This window comes from Entelurus aequoreus, linkage group LG13, assembly GCF_033978785.1.
Source record: "Entelurus aequoreus isolate RoL-2023_Sb linkage group LG13, RoL_Eaeq_v1.1, whole genome shotgun sequence".
In the NCBI taxonomy this organism is placed as follows: domain Eukaryota; kingdom Metazoa; phylum Chordata; class Actinopteri; order Syngnathiformes; family Syngnathidae; genus Entelurus; species Entelurus aequoreus.
The window spans coordinates 5,091,059-5,108,558 of NC_084743.1; the positions used below are offsets into that span (position 1 = coordinate 5,091,059).

The 17,500-nt window shown below is 33.6% G+C and overlaps 2 protein-coding genes across 5 annotated transcripts in view; one reads left to right on the plus strand and one right to left on the minus strand.

Annotated features, from left to right (window-relative positions):
• The first annotated feature begins 4,615 nt into the window (after positions 1-4,615).
• ssr3 (signal sequence receptor, gamma) lies at positions 4,616-16,202 on the plus strand. The gene is made up of 5 exons (XM_062067285.1): positions 4,616-4,841; positions 6,955-7,081; positions 9,605-9,703; positions 11,522-11,653; positions 15,978-16,202. Exons 1-5 carry the CDS (start codon positions 4,709-4,711, stop codon positions 16,042-16,044), a joined length of 558 nt encoding a protein of 185 aa, XP_061923269.1. The 5' UTR covers positions 4,616-4,708; the 3' UTR covers positions 16,045-16,202.
• Positions 15,623-17,500, minus strand: part of kcnab1a (potassium voltage-gated channel subfamily A regulatory beta subunit 1a) — a 116,486-nt gene continuing 114,608 nt past the window's right edge. For 2 of the 4 annotated variants that reach the window (XM_062067284.1, XM_062067281.1), the window contains one exon: positions 15,623-17,500. This exon is cut by the window's right edge and continues 970 nt beyond it. The gene's annotated coding sequence lies outside the window, so the exon portion shown is untranslated. The other 2 variants (XM_062067283.1, XM_062067282.1) reach the window with 1 other exon arrangement.

The following is a 17,500-nucleotide window of genomic DNA, read 5'->3' on the forward strand; positions in this document are numbered from 1 at the left end:
CAAGTACACATGAGTCTGAGGTGTTCGGCTACAAAATTGGCTAAAAAAGTTTGCATGCTAATGTTAGCATGTTAACGTTAGCATGGTAACTGTTAGCATGTGTCAAGTACACATGAGTCCGAGGTGTTCAAAATTGGCTAAAAACGTTTGCATGCTAATGTTAGCATGCTAATGTTCGCATGCTAACTGTTAGCATGTGTCAAGTACACATGAGTCTGATGTGTTCGGCTACAAAATTGGCTAAAAAAGTTAACATGCTAACGTTAGTATGCTAACTGTTAGCATGTGTCAAGTACACATGAGTCTGAGGTGTTCAGCTACAAAATTGGCTAAAAAAGTTTGCATGCTAATGTTAGCATGCTAATGTTAGTATGGTAACTGTTAGCACGTGTCAAGTACACATGAGTCTGAGGTGTTCAGCTACAAAACTGGCTAAAAAAGTTTGCATGCTAATGTTAGCATTCTAATGTTCGCATGCTAACTGTTAGCATGTGTCAAGTACACATGAGTCTGAGGTATAAGGCGACAACATTGGCTAAAAAAAGTTTGCATGCTAATGTTCGCATGCTAACGTTAGTATGCTAACTGTTAGCATACATGCTATGGTAACATGCTCATGCTACCATGTTCATGTTACCATGCTCATGCTACCATGCTCATGCTACCATGCTCATGTTACCATGCTCATGCTACCATGCTCATGCTACCATGCTCATGCTAACATGCTCATGCTACCATGCTCATGCTACCATGCTAATACTACCATGCTCATGCTACCATGCTCATGCTACCATGCTAATACTACCATGCTCATGCTACCATGCTCATGCTACAATGCTCATGCTACCATGCTCATGCTACCATGCTCATGCTACCATGCTAATACTACCATGCTCATGCTACCATGCTCATGCTACCATGCTCATGCTACCATGCTCATGCTACAATGCTCATGCTACCATGCTCATGCTACCATGCTCATGCTACCATGCTCATGCTCTGCCGTGCATGTCTGCTCTTCTGGTGTCAGACCCGTCTATGCGTCATGCCGACAGCTTCATGACCCACTGCCTAGCGTGCCTCTGTCTGCATGCAAGTGTGTGTGTGTGTGTGTGTGTGTGTGTGTGTGTGTGTGTGTGTGTGTGTGTGTGTGTCTGGAGGCTCCAGCTGTGCGAGCAACATGCCCAGGGAGGGCAGAGCGGGGCCACGACCCACCTCTTTACACGCTAACACTTCTGTGTTGACACGAGCCCTGCGTGTGTGTGTGTGTGTGTGTGTGTGTGTGTGTGTGTGTGTGTGTGTGTGTGTGTGTGTGTGTGTGTACTCTGAGGTGACATGAGATGAGGGCCACAGTGCAGGCACGTGAAGATGACTTACTCAAGTTATTTACGAGGGCTCGCACACTGGGACCCCCTCAGAGTGCACACACACACACACACACACACGCACACACACACACACGCACACACACACACACACACACACCCGCACACACACACGCACACACTCACTGTGCAAATGATTTGACCTCCACCAAGGCAAAAAAAAAACCATGAAGATAAGAGGACTTTTTCTTCAAAGTGATCAAGCGAGTTTCTACTAAATATTGATTATTTTCTTCATCGATCAATGAAGCTGAGTCAGCAAAAAACTGCTGATCAGTTATGAAATATGATGAGTGTAATATTTGTTAACATTAAACTCACTTTGCAGCCAAAAATAATATCAACATTAAAATGACGTAAAATAAATGTATAAAAACATACAATAAAAATAAATTGAGCAAATAATAATAACATTAAAATGAAATAGAATAAATATATAAAAACATACAATAATCCAAAGAATCCAAAAAATGTAACAAATAATAATAATAAATAATATTAAAAATAATAAATAAATACAAACATCCAATAAAAATAAATTGAGCAAATAATAATAATATTAAAATTTAATTAAATAAATATATAACAACATACAATAATCAAAAAAATCCTAAAAATTTAAGAAATAATAATAAATAATAATATTAAAAATAATAAATAAGTACAAACATCCAATAAAAATAAATTGAGCAAATAATAATAACATTAAAATGAAATAAAATAAATATATAAAAACATACAATAATCAAAAAAATCCAAAACATTTAACAAATAATAATAATAAATAATATTAAAAATAATAAATAAATACAAACATCCAATAAAAATAAATTGAGCAAATAATAACAATAATAACATTAAAATGACTTAAAATAAATGTATAAAAACATACAATAAAAATTAATTGAGCAAATAATGATAATAATAAAATTTAATTAAATAAATATATAACACGTTTCCACAGCTTTTTGGTTGTTAGAGGTAGAGAGTGTTTTAACGTGGAGTTCTAATGAAAAATAATAATAAATAAAAAAAACACAATTATGATGACTACCGTATTTCCTTGAATAGCCACCGGGGCGCTAATTAATTTAAAACCTCTTCTCACTCCTGCGTTTACCAAAAGCATGCGGGATTGGCAAGCATGCGCTAATTATTTTAAAACCTCTTCTCACTCCGGCGCTTACCTTATTATGAAAATCACATTTAATAAAAAAAAAAGTTATTAAGGTCTTACCTTTAGGTATAAATGAGTCCATGCGCAGCTCCTATAGAAGTCTTCCTTATCTTTCTTCAGTTTTAAAAGTCTCTCTGTCTCGATGGAGATCTTCCTTTAAGCATTACCTCCTGCTTCCATTGAAAGTCCAGTTTAGAAAACGGTTTTATTTTAGATATGTAATCCTCCATGGTAAAAGTGCAAGCAAACAATGGGTGCTCACTCTTGCTGCGTGTTGTCTTCTTCTGCAGCACCAGTAATCGCAAGAAGGATCACTAGCGCCCTCTACCACCAGGAGGCGGAAGTCATTTAATGACTCATAATTGACCCGGCGGAAGTGCCAAGCATGCGCTAATTATTTTGCGAAAACGAGTTTGACCCGGCTGTAATTCTAGGCAGGCGAATACCATATTCCCGGCGCCAATTCAAGGAAATACGCTATTCTGTGACGTGTTGTCCTGCTGATGAGCGCCCCCTAGTGGAGGACATCTCAAGCTTGCAGGAGGAACTTCCAGTCCTGACTTCTTCTCTGCCATTTCATGTTTATTAAAAGGTGGAAAAAGGAGAAGTATGAGAAGGAAGAGGAAGGGAAACAAACACGAAGAATGAACTTCGGCATACAATATGTCATTTATTGAAGGGAATAAATGCTGAGGTAAGCGCAATAATAAGAGTTCATGTTGCAGAATATGAAGTAGCTGAAAGAAGTTGCATTGCACACGCTCATAAATATAATGTTTATCGGCTTTACCAGGAGAAAGTGTGAATAATGCAATGTTTTCATTAAATATGAGTTTATTTGCTTTCCACTGATATTGTTGTCTCGGACTGGAAATAATAATTTATTCCTTCATTCTTGTGTCCTACGTCATAAATAGAGAAGACTGAGGAAAATGGCAGAATTAGAATTTGGACAGACAACCTTTGAAGTGTTTATTGCATTTAAAAAAAGATAACAATAGGAGATGATGTGGAACAATAAAGCACGACTCATCAGTTTGTTGTGTTTTATTGTATTGTTTTTAGACTTAGACAAACTTTAATGATCCATCCATCTTCTTCCGCTTATCCCAGGTCGGTTCGCGGGGGCAGCAGCCTAAGCAGGGAAGCCCAGACTTCCATTAGATTTAAACTATTATACAAACATGGGCTCTGGTTCAAATATAGAGATGAGGTTCTTTAATTTGACCTGCTGTTGTACTTTGTCTCAAAGTGTTAACATGTGCTCAATGTTTCCTTAACATTGTTGCTATGTTGTCTATTACCATTGTTGCTATGTTGTCTATTACCATTGTTGCTATGTTGTCTATTACCATTATTGCTATGTAGTCTATTACCATTGTTGCTATGACATGTTGTCTATTACCATTATTGCTATGTTGTCTATTACCATTGTTGGTATATTTATTATTCCTACATTAGACTAAAAATCTACTGCAGTAGCAATATAAAATATTTTAAAAAGCCTTATTTTAGATATCTGCGTACTAGTTCTAGCTATTAGGCTGTTCTAGTTTGTATTTTTGTTAATACACTGTAACACTTTGAGGTTGTTTGCTCAATATAAAGTGCTTTTTACAAATAAAATCTATTATTATTATTATTGTTATTAGAAAATATATTTTACTATTTACATATTATATAAACAGTATATGATATATACTGATATTATGTTATATTGGTATATAATATATACAATGTACAATATTACAGTATATGTGACAGCTGCAGCATAAAATAGAGAGTAGATCCAGCAGAAAATAGACATTATAAACAAAGATGAGGTAGATAATTTTTGTCACTTAAAGTGTGTTTACCTATTTTTTTTAATTATATCTACAAACTATAAATATTACTACATAAGATATATTTACATGTGTATAATAGGAGTTTTTAAAGCAAATTAATGATGTTGACGCCGCAGTGTAGTTGCAGTGTTCCTGTTCACCCTGCAGAGGGCGATGGTGGTTTAGCGCTGTAGCTCATTCCTCGGCAAGAGGAAGGAGAATGTTGTGTACTTCCGGTGTAGTGCTGACGCGTCCTTCTTCGTCTTTGCGAGCGACGTGTCAGTCTTCTTGTGTCCAACAGCCGCTCTATTCCCTCCGTTATGGCTCCTAAAGTCAGCAGCAAACATCAGTCGGAGGAAGACCTCCTCTTGCAAGACTTTAGTAGGAATCTTTCTGCTAAATCCACCGCGCTTTTCTACGGAAATGCTCTCATCGTTTCTGCCATTCCCATCTGTGAGTATGACTTCTGCTAGCTTGACTATTCGCGACTTGTCATGCAAAAGTCTTGAAATAACGTTGCTTTAGTGTCCTAAATAGTGAGAAAGTGCACTGAAAACGTGCTACTTATCAGTGTATTTAAGTCGTTAAGTCAATGGGAATTAAACATTAACATAAAAAACCAATCGGTTAATTTGAAATTTATTTTGAAATAAGAACATTTTTACTGAAAAATAAAGCGTGTTTTTGTGTTGAAAATGAATAGCTAGTACCAAAAACGGGTTGATTTCAGTTTCATAAATTGGCAATGTGATTTACCAGGTAATTAAAACTAAAAAAAAACTGACCAAAACCGGGCTTTTAAAAAAATATTCATACAAAAGAACCGGAAGTTGATATTTAAAGACATGATTTGTCTTGAAATAACATTGCTTTAGTGAAAAATAAATAGTGAGAAAGTGCACTGACAACGTGCAAATTATCCGTGTATTTGAATTGTTTTTTCATCAATGTGAATTGAAAATTAACATAAAAAACAATCGGTTAATTTGAATTTTATTTTGAAATGAGAAAAATGTTACTGAAAAATAAAGCGTGTATTTGTGTTGAAAATGAATAACTAGTTCCAAAAACGGGTTGATTTCAGTTTCATAAATTGGCAATGTGATTTACCAGGTAATTAAAACTAAAAAAAAACTGACCAAAACCGGGCTTTTTAAAAAATATTCATACAAAAGAACCGGAAGTTGATATTTAAAGACATGATTTGTCTTGAAATAACGTTGCTTTAGTGAAAAATAAATAGTGAGAAAGTGCACTGACAACATGCAAATTATCAGTGTATTTAAATTGTTTTTTTATGAATGGGGAATTAAAAATAAACATTAAAAAACTATCGGTTCATTTGAATTTTATTTTGAAATGAGAAAAGTGTTACTGGAAAATAAAGCGTGTATTTGTGTTGAAAATGAATAACTAGTTCCAAAAACGGGTTGATTTTAATTTCATAAAACAGCAATGTGAATTACCAGGTAATTATAACAAAAAAAAAACTGACCAAAACCGTTTTTGTTTTGTTTTAAAAATTCAGACAACAGAACTAGAAGTTGATATTTAAAGACATGATTTGTCTTGAAATGACATCACTTTAGTGTCCTAAATAGTGAGAATGTGTACTGACAACATTAATAATGGTTTATGGTCAGTGTATGAAACATTCCCATCAATAGGAATTGTAAGACTAACCCCAAAAAAGCATCCATCAGTTTAAATTTTATTTTGAAATACAAAAAACAAAGCAGATTTTTTTGTGTTGACAAGTGAAAGTGGTTATAAAAAAAGGGTTTGTTTTTCATAAAATAATAATTTTAATTACTAGTTAGTAGAAACAAAAAAACTGACCAAAAACATTTATTATAAATTGCGGAACCGGAAATTGAAATGTAAACTTAACAAAAGTGTTGAAATAACACCACTTTAGTGTTATAAATGGCGATAAAGTCTACTGACAACTTTAATACGTGCTAATAATAAAAGTATGGATATTTATTTTATGAATGGCAATTGGGAAAACAAAATAAAGATTGGTTAATTTTGAATTTTATTTTGACGTATTAAATTGAAAAACAAAGCTTTTATTTGGGTGTTGACAAGCAATAGCTAGTTCTAAAATAACAGTTTGGAAAAATGTTAACAACTAGTTAGTAGAAACAAAAAAAACAACATGATTTTATTCAATTCCAACACCGGAACTGGAAGTTGGTGTTTAAAGTGAGGTGTGAATAAGTATGGTGTTATATTATATTGTCTATAAACATATTGATCTAAATATATTGATCCATTAATGTCTCTGTGACGCAGCGTTGTGGATTGTTTTAGTCATTGATCAATGAATGTGATTAAAAACACAATTATTGGGGAAACAAGTTGAAATAAACAAAGGTTTTTGCACATCATCAACATTGAAACTTTTACTATACAAAATAATGTTCATTTGGATGTGGTCCATGTTGGGTGGGGTCCATGTTGGATGTGGTCCATGTTGGATGTGGTCCATGTTGGATGTGGTCCATGTTGGATGTGGTCCATGTTGGATGTGGTCCATGTTGGGTGTGCTGTATGCTTCCAGGGCTGTTCTGGAGGATCTGGCACATGGATCTAGTCCAGTCAGCAGTTCTCTACGCCGTCATGACGCTGGTCAGCACCTACTTGGTGGCCTTCGCCTACAAGAACGTCAAGTTTGTCCTCAAACACAAGTAAGAATCTGTCCATGATGTGTCAGGGAGTGTGTGGCACACTCACTAGATGTATTGACACCGCACTGGTACTCTTTTATCTCGCATCAATACTTCAGTAAGGTTTGGACCTTCACTACTGGACGTTGTTATTATTTATAAGTATAAAAATATTATTTTAGATTGTCAAAGATCATAAATTGTTTGGATCTTCTCTACTTCATGACAAATAGTTTTTTCTGGAGAATATTTGTCATTTTCTACAGTTTTAGTCTCAATTTAAATTCAATACTCGTACTCCAAGAACCATGGCAGTAATACTGCTCAAGTCTTTCTTTATTTTTCTTAAGCTGATGTGTGGGGAGGGGCTGCCTGACACTTGTATACTAGATGTCGTATTTCATGTAGTAAACACTAGTACTTCTATCTTCACCTTAACACAGGGTGTTGTATACTAGATGTAGTATTTCATGCAGTAAACACTCACTAGTACTTCTATCTTCACCTTAACACAGGGTGTTGTATACTAGATGTAGTATTTCATGCAGTAAACACTCACTAGTACTTCTATCTTCACCTTAACACAGGGTGTTGTATACTAGATGTAGTATTTCATGCAGTAAACACTCACTAGTACTTCTATCTTCACCTTAACACAGGGTGTTGTATACTAGATGTAGTATTTCATGTAGTAAACACTCACTAGTACTTCTATCTTCACCTTAACACATGGTGTTGTATACTATATGTAGTATTTCATGCAGTAAACACTCACTAGTACTTCTATCTTCACCTTAACACATGGTGTTGTATACTAGATGTAGTATTTCATGTAGTAAACACTCACTAGTACTTCTATCTTCACCTTAACACAGGGTGTTGTATACTAGATGTAGTATTTCATGTAGTAAACACTCACTAGTACTTCTATCTTCACCTTAACACAGGGTGTTGTATACTAGATGTAGTATTTCATGTAGTAAACACTCACTAGTACTTCTATCTTCACCTTAACACATGGTGTTGTATACTAGATGTAGTATTTCATGCAGTAAACACTCACTAGTACTTCTATCTTCACCTTAACACAGGGTGTTGTATACTAGATGTAGTATTTCATGTAGTAAACACTCACTAGTACTTCTATCTTCACCTTAACACAGGGTGTTGTATACTAGATGTAGTATTTCATGTAGTAAACACTCACTAGTACTTCTATCTTCACCTTAACACATGGTGTTGTATACTAGATGTAGTATTTCATGTAGTAAACACTCACTAGTACTTCTATCTTCACCTTAACACATGGTGTTGTATACTAGATGTAGTATTTCATGTAGTTCTTGGAGTACTAACAAACAGTACTCAGTAGTATTACTGCCATGGTTCTTGGAGTACTAACAAACAGTACTTAGTAGTATTACAGAAAGTGAGAGTACTATAAGTAAGTACTAATGTTGTGGTGTTGGTGATCAGAGTGGCACAGAAAGTGAGAGTACTATAAGTACTAATGTTGTGGTGTTGGTGATCAGAGTGGCACAGAAAGTGAGAGTACTATAAGTAAGTACTAATGTTGTGGTGTTGGTGATCAGAGTGGCACAGAAAGTGAGAGTACTATAAGTAAGTACTAATGTTGTGGTGTTGGTGATCAGAGTGGCACAGAAAGTGAGAGTACTACAAGTAAGTACTAATGTTGTGGTGTTGGTGATCAGAGTGGCACAGAAAGTGAGAGTACTATAAGTAAGTACTAATGTTGTGGTGTTGGTGATCAGAGTGGCACATAAAGTGAGAGTACTATAAGTAAGTACTAATGTTGTGGTGTTGGTGATCAGAGTGGCACAGAAAGTGAGAGTACTATAAGTAAGTACTAATGTTGTGGTGTTGGTGATCAGAGTGGCACAGAAAGTGAGAGTACTATAAGTAAGTACTAATGTTGTGGTGTTGGTGATCAGAGTGGCACAGAAAGTGAGAGTACTATAAGTAAGTACTAATGTTGTGGTGTTGGTGATCAGAGTGGCACAGAAAGTGAGAGTACTATAAGTAAGTACTAATGTTGTGGTGTTGGTGATCAGAGTGGCACAGAAAGTGAGAGTACTATAAGTAAGTACTAATGTTGTGGTGTTGGTGATCAGAGTGGCACAGAAAGTGAGAGTACTATAAGTAAGTACTAATGTTGTGGTGTTGGTGATCAGAGTGGCACAGAAAGTGAGAGTACTAAGTAAGTACTAATGTTGTGGTGTTGGTGATCAGAGTGGCACAGAAAGTGAGAGTACTAAGTAAGTACTAATGTTGTGGTGTTGGTGATCAGAGTGGCACAGAAAGTGAGAGTACTATAAGTAAGTACTAATGTTGTGGTGTTGGTGATCAGAGTGGCACAGAAAGTGAGAGTACTATAAGTAAGTACTAATGTTGTGGTGTTGGTGATCAGAGTGGCACAGAAAGTGAGAGTACTAAGTAAGTACTAATGTTGTGGTGTTGGTGATCAGAGTGGCACAGAAAGTGAGAGTACTAAGTAAGTACTAATGTTGTGGTGTTGGTGATCAGAGTGGCACAGAAGCGGGAGGATGCAGTGTCCAAGGAGGTGACCAGGAAGTTGTCTGAGGCAGACAATCGCAAAATGTCCCGCAAGGAAAAAGACGAGAGGTAATATTCATTATTATTATTATTATTATTATTATTATCGTTGTTGTTGTTATTATTATTATTATGATTTTTATCATTATTATTATTATTATTGTTATTATGATCATTATTGTTATTGTTATTGTCCTGATACAACTTTTTCACTTTCAATACCGCTATTGGAGCCTTTGATACTGATATCTATCTGATCTGATATCAATCATACATACTTGTAATATTTAATCATACACACTTGTAATATTTAATCATACATTCTAGTAATATTTAATCATACACACTTGTAATATTTAATCATACATTCTAGTAATATTTAATCATACACACTTGTAATATTGATCATACACTCTGGTAATATTTAATCATACATTCTAGTAATATTTAATCATACACACTTGTAATATTTAATCATACACACTTGTAATATTTAATCATACATTCTAGTAATATTTAATCATACACACTTGTAATATTTAATCATACATTCTAGTAATATTTAATCATACACACTTGTAATATTTAATCATACACACTTGTAATATTTAATCATACACACTTGTAATATTTAATCATACATTCTAGTAATATTTAATCATACACACTTGTAATATTTAATCATACATTCTAGTAATATTTAATCATACACACTTGTAATATTTAATCATACATTCTAGTAATATTTAATCATACACACTTGTAATATTTAATCATACATTCTAGTAATATTTAATCATACACACTTGTAATATTTAATCATACATTCTAGTAATATTTAATCATACACACTTGTAATATTTAATCATACACACTTGTAATATTTAATCATACATTCTAGTAATATTTAATCATACACACTTGTAATATTAATCATACACTCGTAATATTTAATCATACACTCTAGTAATATATAATGATACACACTTGTAATATTTAAAAACTGTAATTTTAATGACAAGTGCAATATTTCCCCCTCAGAAGTGTACAAGTCAAATATTTGATATGATTAAATGACTCAATGATTCATAACAAATAATTTTTTTCAAATTGAATGATTTTGAATAAAAATGGAGATTGTATGTCCTTGAGGGTCCCTCTCATAAAAGTCTCTACAATAAGCCACAAAGTTGTTTGTTTTGTACTTTCAACACTTACATTTCAAAACTAAACTTCAGATCTCTTAGTTGATATTATGTTTTTGTTTTTATGTTTTTGTAGGTTTAATACCCTTTTTTTTCTCAAAGAACCCCTTTTTATGGCAAAAACACAATATTTGCAATATTTAGAAAGATCAAATATGTGATGTGTGTTGATTGGAGCATCAAATATGTCAATCATTCATAACAAAATGTGTTTGGATTCAACATTATTTTTTTGAGCATTCAAATTGTTGTTGAATAAAAATGGAGATTGTAGATCCTGTGGACCCTTCAGGGTCCCTCTCATAAAAGTCTCAAAAATAAGCCACAAATGTATCTTTTAGATCACCTTCAGATCTGTTAGTTGATATTAGGTTTTTATTTTGATGTTTCTCAAAGAAACACACTTTTTTATGACAAAAAACACAAACCAGGCAATATTTTCAAATATTTAATGTGGATTGATTGAAGCCTTCAGATCACGAGGCCGTAAGTTGAATGATGCGGACACGCTTGTTACTGGATACTTTCCAATACGCCTTGCAGACTTTGCCGGTGTCAGCAATATGCAACCACATACTTGCTCATATTGCATGTGTCTAGCTGGCCTGCTATTGTGTGCTCGGCTGTTGTGTAGCTGCGCGGTGGCGCCACGAAAGAATGACGGCTTTTGTTTTTGTGTCAGGATCCTGTGGAAGAAGAACGAGGTGGCCGACTACGAGGCCACCACCTTCTCCATCTTCTACAACAACACTCTCTTCCTGGTGCTCGTCATCGTGGCTTCCTTCTTCCTGCTCAGGAACTTCAACCCCACCGTGTACGACACACACACACACACACACACAAATTATTGTATTTCTTACCTTCTTGAGAGCTGAGAAAAATGCCTCCCTCTTTAGGACCAGCCTTTCTAGATATATAAAGAAGTGTATTTACAACATTAATAATATATACAAACTATGCAAATATAAAAAAGCTTGTTGTGAAAAATGAGTTGGAATTTCACAAGAAAAAGGTCACAATTTCACAAGAAACTATTTTGGCAGTATTATAATAAAAGTCGTGATTTTACTCATCGCAAGTCAAAATTTTACAGGAAAAACTGAACATTTGTGCAATATTATGATAAAAGTTGGAATTTTACTCAATAACAGTCGCAATTTTACAAGAAAAGCTTAAAATTTTGGCAATTTTATGACAAGAGTCGTAATTTTACTCGACAAAAGTCACAATTTTATAAGAAAACGTACACATTTTTGGCAATATTATAATAATAATCGGAATTTTACAAATTTGACAAAAGTCATCATTTTACTCCAAAAAGTTCACTATTTTACAAGAACGACAAAACAATTGGCAACATTGTGATAAAAGTCAGAATTTTATATGACAAATGTCACCATTTTGCATTAAAAAGTAATAATTTGACATAAAAAAGTCATAATTTTACGAGAAAATATTGCAATATTACAGAAGCAGAAAAAATATGAGAAATGGTTCTCAATTTTATAAGAAAAAAGTCGACACAAAAAGACAGTCCATTTATTTGTTTTGTGAATTTTTTTGTTTGTAATTGTTTTTAATCTTCATTATTTACTTCAATTTATTACAGTATGTCTCCAAATACATGTCTATTTTATTTTATTTATTAATTTTGGCCAAAGGGGGCACATTTCAATTTGTGACACACACTTGTTATTTCATATGTTGACCAGAGGGGGAGCACTTTTAAAAGCGACACACAGTCAACGTGAAAAATCCCTCCTTTTTGGGACCACCCTCATTTTGATAGATTTCAATGAGACATTGTCTATTAGATGCAAAGTTATTGATTTATGTCATCACTTGTTCACACCTCCTCATATGGAAGATACCTTTCCTTTTTTTTTATGTCTCGAGAAGGGCAGAAATACAAGAACACACACACACATTCTTGTATTTGTTACCTAAAGTGCCTCCCTCTTTAGCACCAGCCTTTCTAGATATATAAAGAAGTGTATTTACAACATTAATAATATATACATACTATGCAAATATAAAAAAGCTTCTTGTGAAAAATGAGTTGGAATTTCACAAGAAAAAGGTCACAATTTCACAAGAAAAACTTAGAATTTTGGCAGTGTTATGATAAAAGTCGTCATTTTACTCGACGCAAGTCAAAATTTTACAAGAAAAACTGAACATTTGTGCAATATTATGATAAAAGTTGGAACAGTTGCAATTTTACAAGAAAAGCTTAACATTTTAGCAATTATATGAAAAGAGTCGTAATTTTACTCGACAAAAGTCACACTTTTATTAGAAAACTTGAACATTTTGGCAATATTAAAATAATCGGAATTTTACTTGGCAAAATGACGACAAAAGTCATCATTTTGCTCCAAAAATGTCACTATTTTACAAGAACAACAACAAAATGGGCAATATTGTGATAAAAGTCCGAATTTTATACGACAAATGTCACCACTTTGCACTAAAAAGTATTCATTTTAAAGGAAAATATTGCAATATTACAGAAACAGAACGAATATGAGAAATTGTTCCCAATTTTGTAAGAAAAAAGTTGTGAGAAAAAGACTGTTTTTAGTTCATTTTTGTTGTTGGAATTTTGGCCAAAGGCGGCGCATTTCAATTTCTTTCACACACTTGTTATTTCATATGTTGACCAGAGGGGGAACACTTTTAAAATGTGAAAAATCCCTCCTTTTTGGGACCACCCTCATTTTGATAGATGTCACCACAAATGAGACATTGTCTATTAGGTGCAATGTTATTGATTTATGTCATCACTTGTTCACGCCTCCTCATATGGAAGATACTTTTCCTTCTTCATGTCTCAAGAACACACACACACGTTCTTGTATTTGTTACATAAAGTGCCTCCCTCTTTAGGACCAGCCTTTCTAGATATATAAGGAAGTGTATTTACAACATTAATAATATATACAAACTATACAAATATAAAAAAGCTTGTTGTGAAAAATGAGTTGGAATTTCACAAGAAAAAGGTCACAATTTCACAAGAAACTATTTTGGCAGTATTATAATAAAAGTCGTAATTTTACTCATCGCGAGTCAAAATTTTACAAGAAAAACGGAACATTTGTGCAATATTATGATAAAAGTTGGAATTTTACTCAATAACAGTCGCAATTTTACAAGAAAAGCTTAAAATTTTGGCAATTTTATGACAAGAGTCGTCATTTTACTCGACAAAAGTCACAATTTTATAAGAAAACGTACAAATTTTGGCAATATTATAATAATAATCGGAATTTTACAAATTTGACAAAAGTCATCATTTTACTCCAAAAAGTTCACTATTTTACAAGAACAACAAAACAATTGGCAACATTGTGATAAAAGTCAGAATTTTATATGACAAATGTCACCGTTTTGCATTAAAAAGTAATAATTTGACATAAAAAAAGGAATAATTTTACGAGAAAATATTGCAATATTACAGAAGCAGAAAAAATATGAGAAATGGTTCTCAATTTTATAAGAAAAAAGTCGACACAAAAAGACAGTCCATTTATTTATTTTGTGAATTTTTTTGTTTGTAATTGTTTTTAATCTTCATTATTTACTTCAATTTATTACAGTATGTCTCCAAATACATGTCTATTTTATTGTATTTATTAATTTTGGCCAAAGGGGGCACATTTCAATTTCTGACACACACTTGTTATTTCATATGTTGACCAGAGGGGGAGCACTTTTAAAAGCGAATTTAAAAGTGTGATAAAAGTCAGAATTTTATACGACAAATGTCACCATTTTGCACTAAAAAGTAATAATTTTAAAGGAAAATATTGCAATATTACAGAAACAGAAAGAATATGAGAAATTGTTCCCTATTTTATAAGAAAAAAGTTGTGAGGAAAAAGACTGTTTTTAGTTCATTTTTGTTGTTGGAATTTTGGCCAAAGGCGGCGCATTTCAATTTCTTTCACACACTTGTTATTTCATATGTTGACCAGAGGGGGAACACTTTTAAAATGTGAAAAATCCCTCCTTTTTGGGACCACCCTCATTTTGACCAGCAGGGGTGCAAATGAGACATTGTCTATTAGATGCAATGTTATTGATTTATGTCATCACTTGTTCACACCTCCTCATATGGAAGATACTTTTCCTTCTTCATGTCTCAAGAACACACACACACGTTCTTGTATTTGTTACCTAAAATGCCTCCCTCTTTAGGACCAGCCTTTCTAGATATATAAGGAAGTGTATTTACAACATTAATAATATATACAAACTATGCAAATATAAAAAAGCTTGTTGTGAAAAATGAGTTGGAATTTCACAAGAAAAAGGTCACAATTTCACAAGAAAAACTTAGAATTTTGGCAGTGTTATGATAAAAGTCGTCATTTTACTCAACGCAAGTCAAAATTTTACAAGAAAAACTGAACATTTGTGCAATATTATGATAAAAGTTGGAACAGTTGCAATTTTACAAGAAAAGCTTAACATTTTGGCAATTATATGAAAAGAGTCATAATTTTACTCGACAAAAGTAGCACTTTTATTAGAAAACTTTAACATTTTGGCAATATTAAAATAATCGGAATTTTACTTGGCAAAATGACAAAAGTCATCATTTTGCTCCAAAAATGTCACTATTTTACAAGAACACAAAAAGTGGGCAATATTGTGATAAAAGTCAGAATTTTATACGACAAATGTCACCATTTTGCACTAAAAAGTAATAATTTTAAAGGAAAATATTGCAATATTACAGAAACAGAAAGAATATGACAAATTGTTCCCAATTTTATAAGAAAAAAGTCGACACATTGTGAGAAAAAGACTGTTTTTAGTTCATTTTTGTTGTTGGAATTTTGGCCAAAGGCGGCGCATTTCAATTTCTTTCACACACTTGTTATTTCATATGTTGACCAGAGGGGAACACTTTTAAAATGTGAAAAATCCCTCCTTTTTGGGACCACCCTCATTTTGATAGATGTCACCACAAATGAGACATTGTCTATTAGATGCAATGTTATTGGTTTATGTCATCACTTCTTCACACCTCCTCATATGGAAGATACTTTTCCTCCTTCATGTGGCAAGAAGGGTAGAAATACAAGCACACACACACTTCCAACACTCACACACCTTCTCCTCCACAGGAACTACATCCTGTCAATCAGCGCCTCGTCAGGACTCATCGCTCTGCTCTCCACCGGCTCCAAGTAGACGATGAAGCCGCTTGAATAAAAATCCACTAAACGGGAGGAAAATATCACATTTCAATTTCATGAAATTCATGATCAAATATCTGGAGGTTCTTCTTCCGGGTGTCTTCTCTTTTTGTAACAATAAAACAATAAAAGGTCACGTGAGTTCAATGCTGATGTAGTCCAACACTCGCTGATGTTTACGTTGGCAAAGCGTTTATTGGGCATATTTACAGTGGAAATAAATGAACATTAAGGTCATTGCCACCTGAACGTCATCCTGCTGAAATCTGATCCAATTACAACCGTAGCACATTTTTATGAAAAACATCCCTGATTATTTGCTCCTCTGAAAGGCACGCAGTTAAATGACAACACGGCACAAACTCTTCTGCCATCAAAATGTCCTCAATGCTTTTCCAGGCTAGCGAGTGAAATATTGCATTTTTCTGGAGGTTACGTTGGTGTTTTTAGTACGGAAGCTTTTTATGGACACTTGACTTTTTTTGTTAGAATATTTTTTTGCTGGCAATTTGATTGAATAGACATTTGTTAGCCAAGTTTGTTAAAAATGTTCTTTTTATAATTCAGTGTCAAAATAAAAAAATTAGTACATAAATATTCGTTGCTTTAAAACTAGAATTTAAAAAAAAAAAAAAATCCAGTAAGCGGCTTTAAAAACAACTTCCGGTTCCGATGTGTTATAAAAAAAAATGTTTTTTCCGATTCTGCTGGCTGATCATTTTCACTTTTGCAATTTGAAACATTATTTTAAAAAAAACACGTTTTTGTAGATGTAGTTATTACTGTTTTAACACTGAAATAGAAGAACGCTTTGTTTTTCAATGTAAGTTGTTTCAAAATAAACACTAACTTCCGGTATGTTAAGACTGAAGCGATCGTCGCGGAAGCAGCCAATGAGGTGTCAAGCCTGCAGTCACGTGACACGGGTCTCGCAAAGAATTATTCAGACGATCTTATTTTCCGGAAGTGGCCCCTTTTTTTTTGCTTTGAGGTTTTAAAACAATGTTTTTTTACACCAGATAATGCTGACAATTTCATTGTATAAACATTTGATAGCTATGTTTGTTAAAACTGTTCTTATTATAATTCTTGCTTTAAAACTCGGGACCAAAAAATAAGTAAAATCCAGTCCGCGGGCTTTAAACAACTTCCGGTTCCGCATTATTATATAAATACACATTTTTCCGATTCTGCTGGCTGATAATTTTCACTCTTGGAATTAGAAACAGAATAAAAAAATACGTTTTTGTAAAAGTAGTTATTGCTGTTTTTCGTTTGGTTTTTTAATTTCAGTTTGTGTTTATAAATAAAATTCAAATAAATACCCACTTCCGGCATTTTAAGACTGACGCAACCGTCGCGGAAGCAGCCAATGAGGTGTCAAGCTGCAGTCACGTGACACGGGTCTCGCAAAGAAGCAGTTTATTCAGACACGATCGATAATTTACCGG